Here is a 16,271-nt window from a genome sequence, read left to right on the forward strand (position 1 = left end):
TTATCTTCATTGTCTTAAATGAAAAAAACACACAAGAGAATTTTAGCAAAAAGCAAAACATTGATCATTTCACACAAAACTCCAAAACATGGGCCAGACAAAAGTATTGGCACCCTCAGCCTAATACTTGGTTGCACAACCTTTAGCCAAAATAACTGCGACCAACCACTTCCGGTAACCATCAATGAGTTTCTTACAATGCTCTGCTGGAATTTTAGACCATTCTTCTTTGGCAAACTGCTCCAGGTCCCTGATATTTGAAGGGTGCCCTCTCCAAACTGCCATTTTTAGATCTCTCCACAGGTGTTCTATGGGATTCAGGTCTGGAATAATTGCTGGCCACCTTAGAAGTCTCTAGTGCTTTCTCTCAAACCATTTTCTAGTGCTTTTTGAAGCGTGTTTTGGGTCATTTTCCTGCTGGAAGAACCATGACCTCTGAGGGAGACCCAGCTTTCTCACACTGGGCCCTACATTATGCTGCAAAATTTGTTGGTAGTCTTCAGACTTCATAACGCCATGCACACGGTCAAGCAGTCCAGTACCAGAGGCAGCAAAGCAACCCCAAAACATCAGGGAACCTCCGCCATGTTTGACTGTAGGGACCGTGTTCTTTTCCTTGAATCACCCTTTTTTTCTCCTGTAAACTCTATGTTGATGCCTTTGCCCAAAAAACTCTACTTTTGTCTCATCTGACCAGAGAACATTCTTCCAAAACGTTTTAGGCTTTTTCAGGTAAGTTTTGGCGAACTCCTTGCCCCGAGACATGAAAAAGCCAGGCTGAAGTGGGGTCTTCCTGGGTCTCCTACCATACAGTCCCTTTTCATTCAGACGCCGACGGATAGTACGGGTTGACACTGTTGTACCCTCGGACTGCAGGGCAGCTTGAACTTGTTTGGATGTTAGTCGAGGTTCTTTATCCAACATCCGCACAATCTTGCGTTGAAATCTCTTGTCACTTTTTCTTTTCCGTCCACATCTAGGGAGGTTAGCCACAATGCCATGGGCTTTAAACTTCTTGATGACACTGCGCACGGTAGGCACAGGAACATTCAGGTCTTTGGAGATGGACTTGTAGCCTTGAGATTGCTCATGCTTCCTCACAATTTGGCTTCTCAAGTCCTCAGACAGTTCTTTGGTCTTCTTTCTTTTCTCCATGCTCAATGTGGTACACACAAGGACACAGGACAGAGGTTGAGTTAACTTTAATCCATGTCAACTGGCTGCAAGTGTGATTTAGTTATTGCCAATACCTGTTAGGTGCCACAGGTAAGTTACAGGTGCTGTTAATTACACAAATTAGAGAAGCATCACAATGATTTTTCGAACAGTGCCAATACTTTTGTCCACCCCTTTTTTATGTTTGGTGTGGAATTATATCCAATTTGGCTTTAGGACAATTCTTTTTGTGTTTTTTCATCTAAGACAAATTAAATTAAGATAATAATAGCAAAGAATTTGTGTTTGCAATCATTTTCAGGAAGAAAATGAGTATTATCTGACAGAATTGCAGGGGTGTCAATACTTTTTGCCACAACTGTAAGTTAGCCCCCTGAGGAGTCGCTTGGACGAAACACGTCTGGCCATCCAAGGGAGAATGCAGGGCCTCCACTACAGGGCCAGTTGTAGACTACCCTGTCAGGGTGCGACTATTTGTGGTTAGATCCAATTGGAGCCATTATAGTGACCTAAAGGGTTAATCTTCGCCCCATGAATTTGTTGCCCGGAGGACCAAACAAGGCACACCGTTTATCCCAACCTGAAAAAAGGACTTCAGAATGGGTAAGCCATTTCCAGTTTAGACTCATTTGTTCCATTCTGTGTCTCGATTCACACCATATATGACCAATATGCATGATAGATATTTGATGTACATGTCCTTTTCTTAGTAAGGTGGCCTGATTCAGACCACTGTCAGTACACTATAATAGATAGACCACCTTCAAATTAACAGGATTTGCTAGACATTGTCCTATGAATTCATCACAAAGGGATATTTGCGGTGTCCATTGATTTTGATTCCCACATTGCAGGGTTAATCTAATCAGTTACACTTGAACCTTTTATTAATAGGGAGGACAGACATTCAGACCCAGAGAAAAGAGACTATATCCTGGACTAAACAACTTGCCTTTCCTTTTTAATGGTGGCATTATATTTCATTGTAGAATTATTAAAAAAGTTATGTTTTATTTATCTTTACTATGTGGCTGCAGACTTGTGAATCCTCACATCACACACCGTTAGAATTCTCCAGTGCCGGCAGTGTTGTGACCACAAGTAAGAGGATATGCATATTTCCCACCACATTCCGACTAGACATGTGCGGACTCGCTCAATTAACTTGTATTGAGTGAGGCTGTGCACATCTAGTCGGAATGTGGCTGGGAGTATACATATCACATACTTGAGGTAACATGACCGCCCACCAAGGGCAGACATAAAGCCAGTGCAGCGGGGCCAGAGGTGGAGGGGGCCCTTGCAGGGCTGTTAATGAGGGGAGTCTGGCAAGACACTCAGAGCTTGAGGCTCCGAGAGGCTCATGGCCATATTGCCCTCATAAAAGGCAGGTGAGTAGAGAGCGATCCTGCAGCTCCTGTGTTTGTAGTAGGAAATGGCAGCACCTGTCCTCAGATTCCTGCCCGGCGCTTTCTCTGTGACAGTCGTGCACGTCTTGAGGACGTCAGCATGTAGCGCTATTGAGAAAACCATGTATATGTGTCTTTTTATATAGTGTATGTACGTTTCTGGTTTCAACTGTATATATATTTATGCATCTGTTGCTGTGTCACCACAAAAGGAAGGGGGCCAGACCTATTTATCGCACAGGGGCCCCAAGCTGTCAGTGTCCGCCCCTGCCGCCCGCACCTGGCATTGGCAATTGAGAATCCTGACAGTGTGCACTGTGAGAATTCACAAGTGTATGGCAAACAAAGAAGAAAGTATATGCAGAAATCAGGGATCACCAAAAAATAAATATATGAACAAATCTTTATTGTTGAACAATATACAGTTTAAAAACACTTCAAATAGTCCCAAACCAGGACCAAAAGCAACACGATCCAAAATATAAAGTGTACTGCCTCGGAGTAACCTTTGACTCTGCCCTGTCCTTCAAACTGCACATCCAAACTCTCTCCACCTCCTGTCGCTTCCAGCTCAAAAATATCTCCAGAATCAGTCCTTTCCTCAACCATGAATCTACTAAAATGCTTGTGCATGCCCTCGTCATCTCCCACCTTGACTACTGCAACATGCTTTTCTGTGGCCTCCCTGGTACACCCTTTCACCTCTCCAGTCCATCCTTAACTCTGCTGCCTGACTAATTCATCTCTCTCCTTGCTACTCCTCCGCTTCCCCCCTCTGCAAATCTCTTCACTGGCTCCCATTCCCTCAGCGTATCCAGTTCAAATTACTAATACTGACCTACAAAGCCATCCACAACCTGTCTCCTCCATATACAGTTAGGTCCATGTATATTTGGACAGAGACAACATTTTTCTAATTTTGGTTATAGACATTACCACAATGAATTTTAAGCAAAACAATTCAGATGCAGTTGAAGTTCAGACTTTCAGCTTTCATTTGAGGGTATCCACATTAAAATTGGATGAAGGGTTTAGGAGTTTCAGCTCCTTAACATGTGCCACCCTGTTTTTAAAGGGACCAAAAGTAATTGGACAGATTCAATAATTTTAAATAAAATGTTCATTTTTAGTACTTCGTTGAAATCCCTTTGTGGGCAATGACAGCTTGAAGTCTTGGACTCATGGACATCACCAGACGCTGTGTTTCCTCCTTTTTGATGCTCTGCCAGGCCTTCAATGCTGTGGTTTTCAGTTGCTGTTTGTTTGTGGGCCTTTCTGTCTGAAGTTTAGTCTTTAACAAGTGAAATGCATGCTCAATTGGGTTAAGATCCAGTGACTGACTTGGCCATTCAAGAATATTCCACTTATTTGCTTTAATAAACTCCTGGGTTGCTTTGACTTTATGTTTTGGGTCATGGTACATCTGTAGTATGAAACGACGACCAATCAGTTTGGCTGCATTTGGCTGGATCTGAGCACACAGTATGTCTCTGAATACCTCAGAATTCATTCGGCTGCTTCTGTCCTGTGTCACATCATCAATAAACACTAGTGACCCAGTGCCACTGGCAGCCATGCATGCCTAAGCCATCACACTGCCTCCGCCGTGTTTTACAGATGATGTGGTATGCTTTGTGATCATGAGGTGTACCACGCCTTCGCCATACTTTTCTCTTTCCATCATTCTGGTAGAGGTTGATCTTGGCTTCATCTGTCCAAAAAATGTTCTTCCAGAACTTTGCTGGCTTTTTTAGATGTTTTTTAGCAAAGTCCAGTCTAGCCTTTTTATTCTTGATGCTTATGAGTGGCTTGCACCATGCAGTGAACCCTCTGTATTTACTTTCATGCAGTCTTCTCTTTATGGTAGATTTGGATATTGATACGCCGACCTCCTGGAGAGTGTTGGTCACTTGGTTGGCTGTTGTGAAGGGGTTTCTCTTCACCATGGAGATTATTCTGCGATCATCCACCACTGTTGTCTTCCGTGGGCACCCAGGTCTTTTTGCATTGATGAGTTCACCAGGCTTTCTTTCTTTCTCAGGATGTACCAAACTGTAGATTTTGCCACTCCTAATATTGTAGCAATTTCTCGGATGGGTTTTTTCTGTTTTCGCAGCTTTAGGATGGCTTGTTTCACCTGCATGGAGAGCTCCTTTGACCGCATGTTTAGTTCACAGCAAAAGCTTCCAAATGCAAGCACCACACCTCAAATCAACTCCAGGCCTTTTATCTGCTTAATTGAGAATGACGTAATGAAGGGATTGCCCACACCTGTCCATGAAATAGCCTTGGAGTCAATTGTCCAATTACTTTTGGTCCCTTTAAAAACAGGGTGGCACATGTTAAGGAGCTGAAACTCCTAAACCCTTCATCCAATTTTAATGTGGATACCCTCAAATGAAAGCTGAAAGTCTGAACTTCAACTGCATCTGAATTGTTTTGTTTAAAATTCATTGTGGTAAGGTCTATAACCAAAATTAGAAAAATGTTGTCTCTGTCCAAATATATATGGACCTAACTGTATCTCTGAACTAATCTCCCGTTATCTTCCCTCATGTGATCTCCCGTCCTCCCAAAACCTCCTTCTCTCCTCCACACTTAAGGTACCGTCACACATAGCGACGCTGCAGCGATACCGACAACGATCCGGATCACTGCAGCGTCGCTGTTTGGTCGCTGGAGAGCTGTCACACAGACCGCTCTCCAGCGACCAACGATCCCGAGGTCCCCGGTAACCAGGGTAAACATCGGGTAACTAAGCGCAGGGCCGCGCTTAGTAACCCGATGTTTACCCTGGTTACCATCCTAAAAAGTAAAAAAACAAACACTACATACTTACCTACCGCTGTCTGTCCTCGGCGCTGTGGTTCTCTGGTCTGGCTGTGAGCGCCAGGCAGCCAGAAAGCAGAGCGGTGACGTCACCGCTCTGCTTTCCGGCTGACCGACGCTCACAGCCAGAGCAGGAGGAGTGCAGAGCACAGCGCTGGAGGACAGACGGCTGTAGGTAAGTATGTAGTGTTTGTTATTTTACTTTTAGGATGGTAACCAGGGTAAACATCGGGTTACTAAGCGCGGCCCTGCGCTTAGTTACCCGATGTTTACCCTGGTTACCAGCGAAGACATCGCTGAATCGGTGTCACACACGCCGATTCAGCGATGTCTACGGGGAGTCCAGCGACGAAATAAAGTTCTGGACTTTCTTCCCCGACCAGCGATCTCCCAGCAGGGGCCTGATCGCTGCTGCCTGTCACACTGGACGATATCGCTAGCGAGGACGCTGCAACGTCACGGATCGCTAGCGATATCGTCTAGTGTGACAGTACCTTTATTCGCTCCTCATCCAACAGCCTCCAAGACGTCTCCAGAATATCCCCCATCCTCTGGAATTCTTTGCCCCAACACGTCCGGCTATCAACCACATTCGGATCCTTCAGACGGAACCTGAAAACCCATCTCTTCAGGAAAGCCTACAGCCTGCACTGACCCTGCTGCCGCCTCATTACTACAGAAGCTACCGCCTCACCAACACCGGAGCTCCTGCAACCCTCAACCTATTGTCTCCTTCCCCACCATCCTGTAGAATGTAAGCCCGCAAGGGCAGGGTCCTCGCCCCTCTGTATCAGTCTGTCATTGTTCGTTTGCTTACTGTAAGTGATATCTGTAACTTGTATGTAACCCCTTCTCATGTACAGCACCATGGAATCAATGGTGCTATATAAATAATAATAAATAATAAAATACTCTCTAGCCCATTAGCCTGATGATACAAGAAGGTCAGTGCATCCAGAAAAATCCCTTAAATACATAGCATGAGTATACATCCTGATATACAAGGAAATATAACCTATTTCTACACCTATATGCTGTCAGCACAATAGCCGTGCCCGCTCAACTCTCTATAAAATTGAGAATTCACAAGTCTGCAGTCATCTAGAGTGACTGTAGACTTTCATGCCAAACCTGGACAACCTCTGTAATTGGGTTGCTCAGGACTCAAAAGTGGTTTCAGTAAATTAATGTCCTCAGTTGCAGGTTCTTATAAAAGAAACAAACCGAGCTGTACTCACCCGCAGGGGGTCCACCGGTAAGTCTTTGCCGCTGCTCCACTGTGACATTGGCTGATGTAACATCGACAGCGCAGCAGCCAATCAGTACTCTGAATGGCTCTGCCAGTGTAAACTGAACACCTCCTTCAGAGCGGTGGAGCACTCAGATTGGCTTCCCCATTGTCAACATGACGTCCGTGCCGCAGCCAATGTTAGACACTAGGAGCTGCTGCAGACACTTGCCAGTGGACCTGGGGAAGGAGAGTACAGCACGGTCTGTTCCTCTACAACAATCTGCAGCAGGGGACATTCATTTATTGAAATGGAACAGCCTTTTTAACCACTGATGACCTATCAATATGAGATCAGTTGAAAACTGACAGCGGTGTGAACGGAGCGATGTATGAGCCGAATACAGCTGCCCGGGACATTGCTCAGTGGCTGATGATGGGCACTGGAGTGCTTTTACTTCAGCACCAGATAACACATTCATTTAGAGTTGTGATCTCAATTGTCAATGGTCACCCGGAAACAAACACTGACCATCAGATGTGACTATGCTGCAAAGGGCAATACCCAACCACTGCGCCGGTCACATGCCGACATGGGAGACAAATCCTGTGCAAAGCAGCGACAAACCAGAAGACAAGCTGCCCGAATGCAGAATGGAGCTGCTCCCAGTGGATCAGTGCTCCTGGCCACAGAAATGTATTAGTAAGGGACAGAACTATGTATAAGTCATAACATAGTAACATAGTAACATAGTTAGTAAGGCCGAAAAAAGACATTTGTCCATCCAGTTCAGCCTATATTCCATCATAATAAATACCCAGATCTACGTCCTTCTACAGAACCTAATAATTGTATGATACAATATTGTTCTGCTCCAGGAAGACATCCAGGCCTCTCTTGAACCCCTCGACTGAGTTCGCCATCACCACCTCCTCAGGCAAGCAATTCCAGATTCTCACTGCCCTAACAGTAAAGAATCCTCTTCTATGTTGGTGGAAAAACCTTCTCTCCTCCAGACGCAAAGAATGCCCCCTTGTGCCCGTCACCTTCCTTGGTATAAACAGATCCTCAGCGAGATATTTGTATTGTCCCCTTATATACTTATACATGGTTATTAGATCGCCCCTCAGTCGTCTTTTTTCTAGACTAAATAATCCTAATTTCGCTAATCTATCTGGGTATTGTAGTTCTCCCATCCCCTTTATTAATTTTGTTGCCCTCCTTTGTACTCTCTCTAGTTCCATTATATCCTTCCTGAGCACCGGTGCCCAAAACTGGACACAGTACTCCATGTGCGGTCTAACAAGGGATTTGTACAGAGGCAGTATAATGCTCTCATCATGTGTATCCAGACCTCTTTTAATGCACCCCATGATCCTGTTTGCCTTGGCAGCTGCTGCCTGGCACTGGCTGCTCCAGGTAAGTTTATCATTAACTAGGATCCCCAAGTCCTTCTCCCTGTCAGATTTACCCAGTGGTTTCCCGTTCAGTGTGTAATGGTGATATTGATTCCCTCTTCCCATGTGTATAACCTTACATTTATCATTGTTAAACCTCATCTGCCACCTTTCAGCCCAAGTTTCCAACTTATCCAGATCCATCTGTAGCAGAATACTATCTTCTCTTGTATTAACTGCTTTACATAGTTTTGTATCATCTGCAAATATCGATATTTTACTGTGTAAACCTTCTACCAGATCATTAATGAATATGTTGAAGAGAACAGGTCCCAATACTGACCCCTGCGGTACCCCACTGGTCACAGCGACCCAGTTAGAGACTATACCATTTATAACCACCCTCTGCTTTCTATCGCTAAGCCAGTTACTAACCCATTTACACACATTTTCCCCCAGACCAAGCATTCTCATTTTGTGTACCAACCTCTTGTGCGGCACGGTATCAAACGCTTTGGAAAAATCGAGATATACCACGTCCAATGACTCACCGTGGTCCAGCCTATAGCTTACCTCTTCATAAAAACTGATTAGATTGGTTTGACAGGAGCGATTTCTCATAAACCCATGCTGATATGGAGTTAAACAGTTATTCTCATTGAGATAATCCAGAATAACATCCCTCAGAAACCCTTCAAATATTTTACCAACAATAGAGGTTAGACTTACTGGCCTATAATTTCCAGGTTCACTTTTAGAGCCCTTTTTGAATATTGGCACCACATTTGCTATGCGCCAGTCCTGCGGAACAGACCCTGTCGCTATAGAGTCACTAAAAATAAGAAATAATGGTTTATCTATTACATTACTTAGTTCTCTTAGTACTCGTGGGTGTATGCCATCCGGACCCGGAGATTTATCTATTTTAATCTTATTTAGCCGGTTTCGCACCTCTTCTTGGGTTAGATTGGTGACCCTTAATATAGGGTTTTCATTGTTTCTTGGGATTTCACCTAGCATTTCATTTTCCACCGTGAATACCGTGGAGAAGAAGGTGTTTAATATGTTAGCTTTTTCCTCGTCATCTACAACCATTCTTTCCTCACTATTTTTTAAGGGGCCTACATTTTCAGTTTTTATTCTTTTACTATTGATATAGTTGAAGAACAGTTTGGGATTAGTTTTACTCTCCTTAGCAATGTGCTTCTCTGTTTCCTTTTTGGCAGCTTTAATTAGTTTTTTAGATAAAGTATTTTTCTCCCTATAGTTTTTTAGAGCTTCAATGGTGCCATCCTGCTTTAGTAGTGCAAATGCTTTCTTTTTACTGTTAATTGCCTGTCTTACTTCTTTGTTTAGCCACATTGGGTTTTTCCTATTTCTAGTCCTTTTATTCCCACAAGGTATAAACCGCTTACACTGCCTATTTAGGATGTTCTTAAACATTTCCCATTTATTATCTGTATTCTCATTTCTGAGGATATTGTCCCAGTCTACCAGATTAAGGGCATCTCTAAGCTGTTCAAACTTTGCCTTCCTAAAGTTCAATGTTTTTGTGACTCCCTGACAAGTCCCCCTAGTGAAAGACAGGTGAAACTGCACAATATTGTGGTCGCTATTTCCTAAATGCCCAACCACCTGCAGATTTGTTATTCTGTCAGGTCTATTAGATAGTATTAGGTCTAAAAGTGCTGCTCCTCTGGTTGGATTCTGCACCAATTGTGAAAGATAATTTTTCTTGGTTATTAGCAGAAACCTGTTGCCTTTATGGGTTTCACAGGTTTCTGTTTCCCAGTTAATATCCGGGTAGTTAAAGTCCCCCATAACCAGGACCTCATTATGGGTTGCAGCTTCATCTATCTGCTTTAGAAGTAGACTTTCCATGCTTTCTGTTATATTTGGGGGTTTGTAACAGACCCCAATGAGAATTTTGTTACCATTTTTCCCTCCATGAAAGTCATTTATGAACATGTTTTCCTGGAAACATCCTGTACAATAACCCAAACAATACTCACACTAACCCATGTACCATTACCCCTTATAGGCAAAACACTTGTTACTTCAATTTTGTTGTGTGAGAAAATAAAATATCATGCGGCCACCGCTCCCACCTGTTCTTGGCACAGATAAAGGACATAATGTTCTGGTTGAAGAATTTCAGGATCAGAGGGATGCAGTTAGCGAACACCAGGTGCTGGGCGACGTATTCGAACTGCAAAGCAAGAATGAGAAAATTGGGTCAATGTGTATATATGTGTATATATAACTATATAATTGTCTAAGGGTCACTTCTGTCTTTCTGTCTGTCCTTCTGTCACAGATATTCATTGGTCGCGGTATCTGTCTGTCATGGAATCCAAGTCGCTGATTAGTCTCGCCAGCTGCCTGTCTTGGCTGCCGCAACCAATCAGCGACGGCCACAGTCCGATTAGTCCCTCCCTACTCCCCTGCAGTCAGTGCCCGGCGCCAGTTCCATACTCCCCGCAGACACCGCTCACACAGGGTTAATGCCAGCGGTAACGGACCGCGTTATTCCGCGGGTAACTCACTCCGTTACCGCCGCTATTAACCCTGTGTGACCAAGTTTTTACTATTGATGCTGCCTATGCAGCGTCAATAGTAAAAAGATCTAATGTTAAAAATAATTTAAAAAAAAAAAAAAAAAAATCATATGCTCACCCTCCGGCGCCTTTCCCGCTCCTCGTGACGCTCCGGTGACCGCTCCATGCAAGCGGCAAGTTCCGGTGCTAAGGATGGTATGCGACAAGGACCTTCCATGACGTCACGGTCATGTGACTGCGACGTCATCACAGGTCCTGCGCGAGAAGGACCTGTCATGACGTCTCGGTCATGTGACCGCGACGTCATCACACCCTGGGACCGAAAGCTGCAGCGGTGCAACAGAACTACAAGGGGCCCTCGGATCGGAAGGTGAGTATGTTTATTTTTTAACCTGTGACATACGTGGCTAGGCAATATACTACGTCGCTATGCAATATACGTGGCTCTGTGCTGTATACTACGTCACTGGGCTGTGCAATATACTACGTGTCTGGGCAATATACGTGGACATGCATATTCTAGAATACCAGATGCGTTAGAATCGTGTGTGTGTATATATATGTATATATATATATATATATCTGGACATTTCCCGCTCCGTGGGTGGCACCATAATAACACCGCGGCAGCAGCCGCGCTGTCTGGGTGTTATGTTTGACTCCGATCTCTCCTTCACCTCCCATATACAATCTCTTGCCTGCTCGTGCCGCTTACCTTACACCTAAAGAACATCTCTAGGATCCACCCTTTTCTCACCATTGAGACAACAAAAACCCTCACTGTCGCCCTAATCCACTCCCGCCTGGACTACTGTAATGCTCTATTAATTGGCCTCCCCCTCGACTTTCCCCTCTCCAGTCCATCCTTAATGCAGCAGCCAGGGTCGTCCATCTGGCTAATCGTTACTCGGACTCGTCCGCTCTTCGCAAGTCGTTACACTGGCTACCCATTCATTACAGGATACAATTCAAAGTACTTGTTCTCACCCACAAAGCTCTCCACAGTGCAGCACCCCTTTACATCTCCTCCCTCATTTCGGTCTATCGGCCTAGCCGACCGCTGCGCTCTGCAAATGACTTTCGACTAACCTCTGCCCTAATCCGTACCTACAACTCCCGACTCCAAGACTTCTCCCGTGCTGCACCAATCCTCTGGAATGCTCTACCCCAAGATATTAGGACCATCCACAACTTGCATAGTTTTAGGCGCTCGCTCAAAACCCATTTGTTCAGAGCGGCCTGTCACATTCAGTAATCAAAGTCATGTTATGTTTGTGTGTGTGTAGCCCATTCACTATCCCCATCTATCCCCCACCCCCTGAAGATGGCTGGACCATCATTGTAAATACATCATTGTAAATACACACCTGTACTTTGTATCTCCCCCCTCCTCATTGTAGATTGTAAACTCTCACGAGCAGGGTCGTTTTAGTTCGCTTTAATTATTGTATTGTTAACGTTGTTACGGTTTGTGTTTGAAACTGTTAAACTGTAAAGCGCTGCGGAATATGTTGGCGCTATATATATATATATATATATATATATATATATATATATATATATATATATATATATATATATATATATATATATATATATATATATATTTTTTTTTTTTTTTCACAATGTTTTGTATCTTGTTCACTTCTTCCATTGTAATTTTAGCACTACAGTGGAAGATTAGTATTTAACATGTATTAACCAATTTGCATGCAGATTTTGCAGTAAACTGAGCTCCAAAAAGTTGCACAAATATTTGCAGAACGTTTCAGACAGCACAAAGTGTGACAACCCATTTCATGTACTGCAGCTAGCTTGCCTGGGGCTTTAAAGAATGGCGCGGTTTTGTGAGCAGGAACATAGCCAACAGCTAATAAACAGATACACTAAGCCTACAGCAAAGCATTATACCGGACAGATTTGCAATAAATGTGCAGTTTTCATTCCCTGACTTCAGCACAGCCCAATTTGCACAACATGTATTAGCAGACACGCATCTGTTACTAAATGTCATGCAATTTACCCAACATTTCTTTTGTAGATTGATGTATAAAATATCACTCCTAATAAATCTACCAGAATTTGGGGGTAATTTATTTCCAGAATAAGTCTAGTATGTAGTAAAACGGCTAACCTGGTAAATGTGGTTCAGCTTGAAGTGTTTGAGCAGCAGCAGCAGCAGGGCGGACACACTCTTCACAATGATCTCTTTGTGCCGATTCACATCTATTCCCAGCTTCATGCTTTGCAGTACAGTGACCCTGAAGACACAATGGGTGACAACTTCAAATTCCAAGATAAAGTGGGAGTACTCGTACAGTTTTACTCTCTTCCCAAAAACTCCACGTTAGGCCATGTTCATATGTCCAGTAGTGATCAGTTAGAACGGATCCACCAGAAATCCGTTGGCAAGAGAAGTTGTGAAGATATAACTTAGTCCATTTTTAAATAATTGATCTCAGCTGGATCTATTTGTTAACATTGAAGTCCATGGAAAAGAGATCAGATAATTAGCCATCCATTTTTCTTTCATTTGTAACATACATTTGCTTACTTATTTCTAAAGAGGTCTATGGACTTTAAATTGAATCGGACAGCAGGTTTTTGCCATGTACTACATTATGCTGCTCTCTGAAGAGGTAGCAAAAACCTGCTGACAGATTCCCTTTAAACAGATTTCAGATGATCCTTTCCAAATTCCTCAACTATATACAGATGGCTGAGTGTTCATGTGTTCTCTATGGACACCTCTGACCACGGCTTCTCTATCTAGAGAGAATGATGGAGCGGACTTTAGATTCCAACCACTGATCCTCAGCTACTCTATATCACCTGTCAGGGGACTCCGCCATGCACATTAGCAATCAGATGTTTTATTTGTATTATCAGTGTTTTTCAAAAATGAAATGCGCAGCCATCATAGTCTGGGGCTAGTCATTTTTTTTTTAGCAAACACTCCGCAAGGAAATAAAAAACCCGAATGTCTGTTTTTGAGCTGAATCAAAGATATAAATTATCAATATAAATCCATACATGTGCAATACGTGTGCTGTTCGTCATCAACATTGTATTGGGTAGAATAAACTTTGCAATTCTTTATATATACAATTTTTTTGTAAGAATATGAGAAAATTACCAATGTAACATTAACGGTAAGAACAGACATACGGGGTGAACGCTGATCTAAATCGGACTGCCTACTGGGTACGGGAAAGATCAGCGACATTGGACCGAGGCCTCAGACAGATGCCGGATGGATAGTGGGACCTTTATGTGGAGATATCTGCAGTGCTACTCACGGCATTTCCTCAGGCAGGATATCAGCCAGAATATTAATGGAATCGGTCTTGGCTTTGGAAGTGGGTGCAGCTGCCAGGAGTATCTTCAATAGGGCAATCTGCCAAGAACAGCACATTCAGCGGCCATGTATATACATTATATACACACACAATGCTTCCATGATTTATAAAGGTCTTTATTTTGCATATAGTGCGTTGGGTCACAGATTTCAAGGCAGCCACTCAGAGGAAGAGTACTTGCTACCTTTGCATCTGGGAAAAGGTAAATGTAAGGGCAGCATTCTGCGGATGGTGCTTTCCCCATTACCCAAATTGTTCCCACTTGTAAAATCAGAAATTTGGATAAAAGGGTAGATAATGTGGGGTCACCATATTAAAGGTTAAACCTTTTTTTTAATAAAATCGTTTTTCTGCTGTAGATCTACCAGTTCTCTGGCCCTGTATAACCCCGTCCACACCACTGATTAACACTTTCTGTGTACACTGTGCATAGGCAGGAAGCTGCCAATCTGTGGTGTGGGCGGGGCTATACAGAGCTCATGAATACGGAGGACTACATGGCAGCAGGTTTACCATCTTCGAGTATAATCTGAGGGTAAAACATTAAATTTTATTAAACCTGCACCGATCAGTTCAACAATTGCTGGAATCAGGTCATATCCCCATAAAGCAGTTGTAGCTCAAAATTGAACTTAAAAAGGGAAGGTTGTCATGGGGCAGAACTGCAGAGAGATTTCAGATCCAAATAGTGCTAATAGAAAATCTGCTACATTTTACGATACCAGCATTCTACATGGGAATATTAGAAATCTCATGCAGGTGCTACAGAAAATATCGGCACAGTACATTGACCAGCACTGCAGATTAAAAGTCTGCAACATGTTACCAAGGCTTAAATAGCACCATTTTCACAATGCTGTGGAATTTATCACCCCAACAGTGCGTGTGTGACGATATCCTAAATATTGCATTTCGTAAACTTAACAAAACTTTATGGAAAGTACCGTAATACAGAAGGACAAGGATTGTGCCAGGGACTGAATGGCTTGGGTACAGCTTACCATGTACTGGGGTATGTTGACCAGCATGGCCTTGTACAGACACTCGGCCGCAGTCTCCTCCACGTCCTCTTCTCCCTACAAGGACGACGCACTGGCGTTGGTCTTTATAGGATATGGGGCAAAATCACTAAATAAATTTATCCATCTCATAAGTTTCACAGGGTACTAGCTGAAGCAGAGATGACACACGCCTCGAAAATGTGCAAAATTAGACTGAAATTTACAAGTGAGTTTTAGAAATAAAAATTAGAGGACAACCCATCATCATTGCCTAAATGTGGCGAGCTAATTGGTACCCTGCAGTATTAATGTCCATTTGTGCCAATAGAATAAGGGATGAAGAGGAACGGAGTCTAATCAGCACACAATACTAATGAGGCCTCTACCCCACAGGAAAGCATTGAAAACATTGAATTCATTCAAGACGACCATACAATGGCCACATTTCATCAAGACAACTGGAGTGTTGCGCTGCCATAAAATTTGCTAAATACATTAGGGTGTAAATTATGATGAATTTGTTGACCACGTCCCTCTATGACAAGCTTCACACGCTTTCCATATAGTAAGGGGAACTGACCGGTATTAGCTTAAAAATGCAAAAAGTTGCAAAATTAGTTTTACACCAGAATTCTATCAAAAAACTGCGTGATGAATTGAGGCCCTTGTCTTTTCACAACTTTCATATTCAATGAATGCTACAATTTAACCCCTTAAAGGGAACCTGTCACCCCCAAAATCGAAGATGAGCTAAGCCCACCAGCATAAGGGGCTTATCTACAGCATTCTGTAATGCTGTAGATAAGCCGCCGATGTTTCCTGAAAGATAAGAAAAAGAGGTTAGATTATACTCACCCAGGGTCGGTCCCGCTGCGGTCCGATGGGTGTCGCGGTCCGGTCCAGCGCCTCCCATTTTCTTACGATTACGTCCTCTTCTGGTCTTCAAGCTGCAGCTCCGACGTAGGCGTACGGATTTGCCCTGTTGAGGGCAGAGCAAAGTATTGCAATGCGCAGGCGCCGGGAAAGGTCAGAGAGGCCCGGCGCCTGCGCACTGCAGTACTTCGCCCTGCCCTCAACAGGGCAGATAAAGTACGCCTGCGCCAGAGCCGCTGCGTGAAGACAAGAAGAGGACGTCATCCTATGAAGATGGGAGGCCCCGGACTGGACCGCGACACCCATCAGACCAGACTGCCCCTGGGCGAGTATAATCTAACCTCTTTTTCTCATCTTTCAGGTTACATCCCATTCTATACTGGCCATATGTAGGCTGTGTTACACAGCAAACATCTGCTTCTAACAGCAGCAACTGAAGC

At 43.6% G+C, this 16,271-nt stretch overlaps 1 protein-coding gene across 2 annotated transcripts in view; it reads right to left on the minus strand.

Annotated features, from left to right (window-relative positions):
* Positions 1 to 16,271, minus strand: part of STRIP2 (striatin interacting protein 2) — a 166,013-nt gene that overhangs the window by 42,403 nt on the left and 107,339 nt on the right. Inside the window, exons 14-17 of one of the 2 annotated variants that reach the window (XM_069765403.1) lie at positions 14,959 to 15,033; positions 13,898 to 13,995; positions 12,733 to 12,859; positions 10,149 to 10,249 (exon numbers count right to left, since the gene is read on the minus strand). In XM_069765403.1, the coding sequence (XP_069621504.1) occupies positions 10,149 to 10,249; positions 12,733 to 12,859; positions 13,898 to 13,995; positions 14,959 to 15,033 (401 nt within the window). The remainder of the gene's footprint in view (positions 1 to 10,148; positions 10,250 to 12,732; positions 12,860 to 13,897; positions 13,996 to 14,958; positions 15,034 to 16,271) is intronic. The other variant, XM_069765404.1, reaches the window with a different exon arrangement.

This window comes from Ranitomeya imitator, chromosome 4 (assembly GCF_032444005.1).
Source record: "Ranitomeya imitator isolate aRanImi1 chromosome 4, aRanImi1.pri, whole genome shotgun sequence".
Lineage (NCBI taxonomy): Eukaryota > Metazoa > Chordata > Amphibia > Anura > Dendrobatidae > Ranitomeya > Ranitomeya imitator.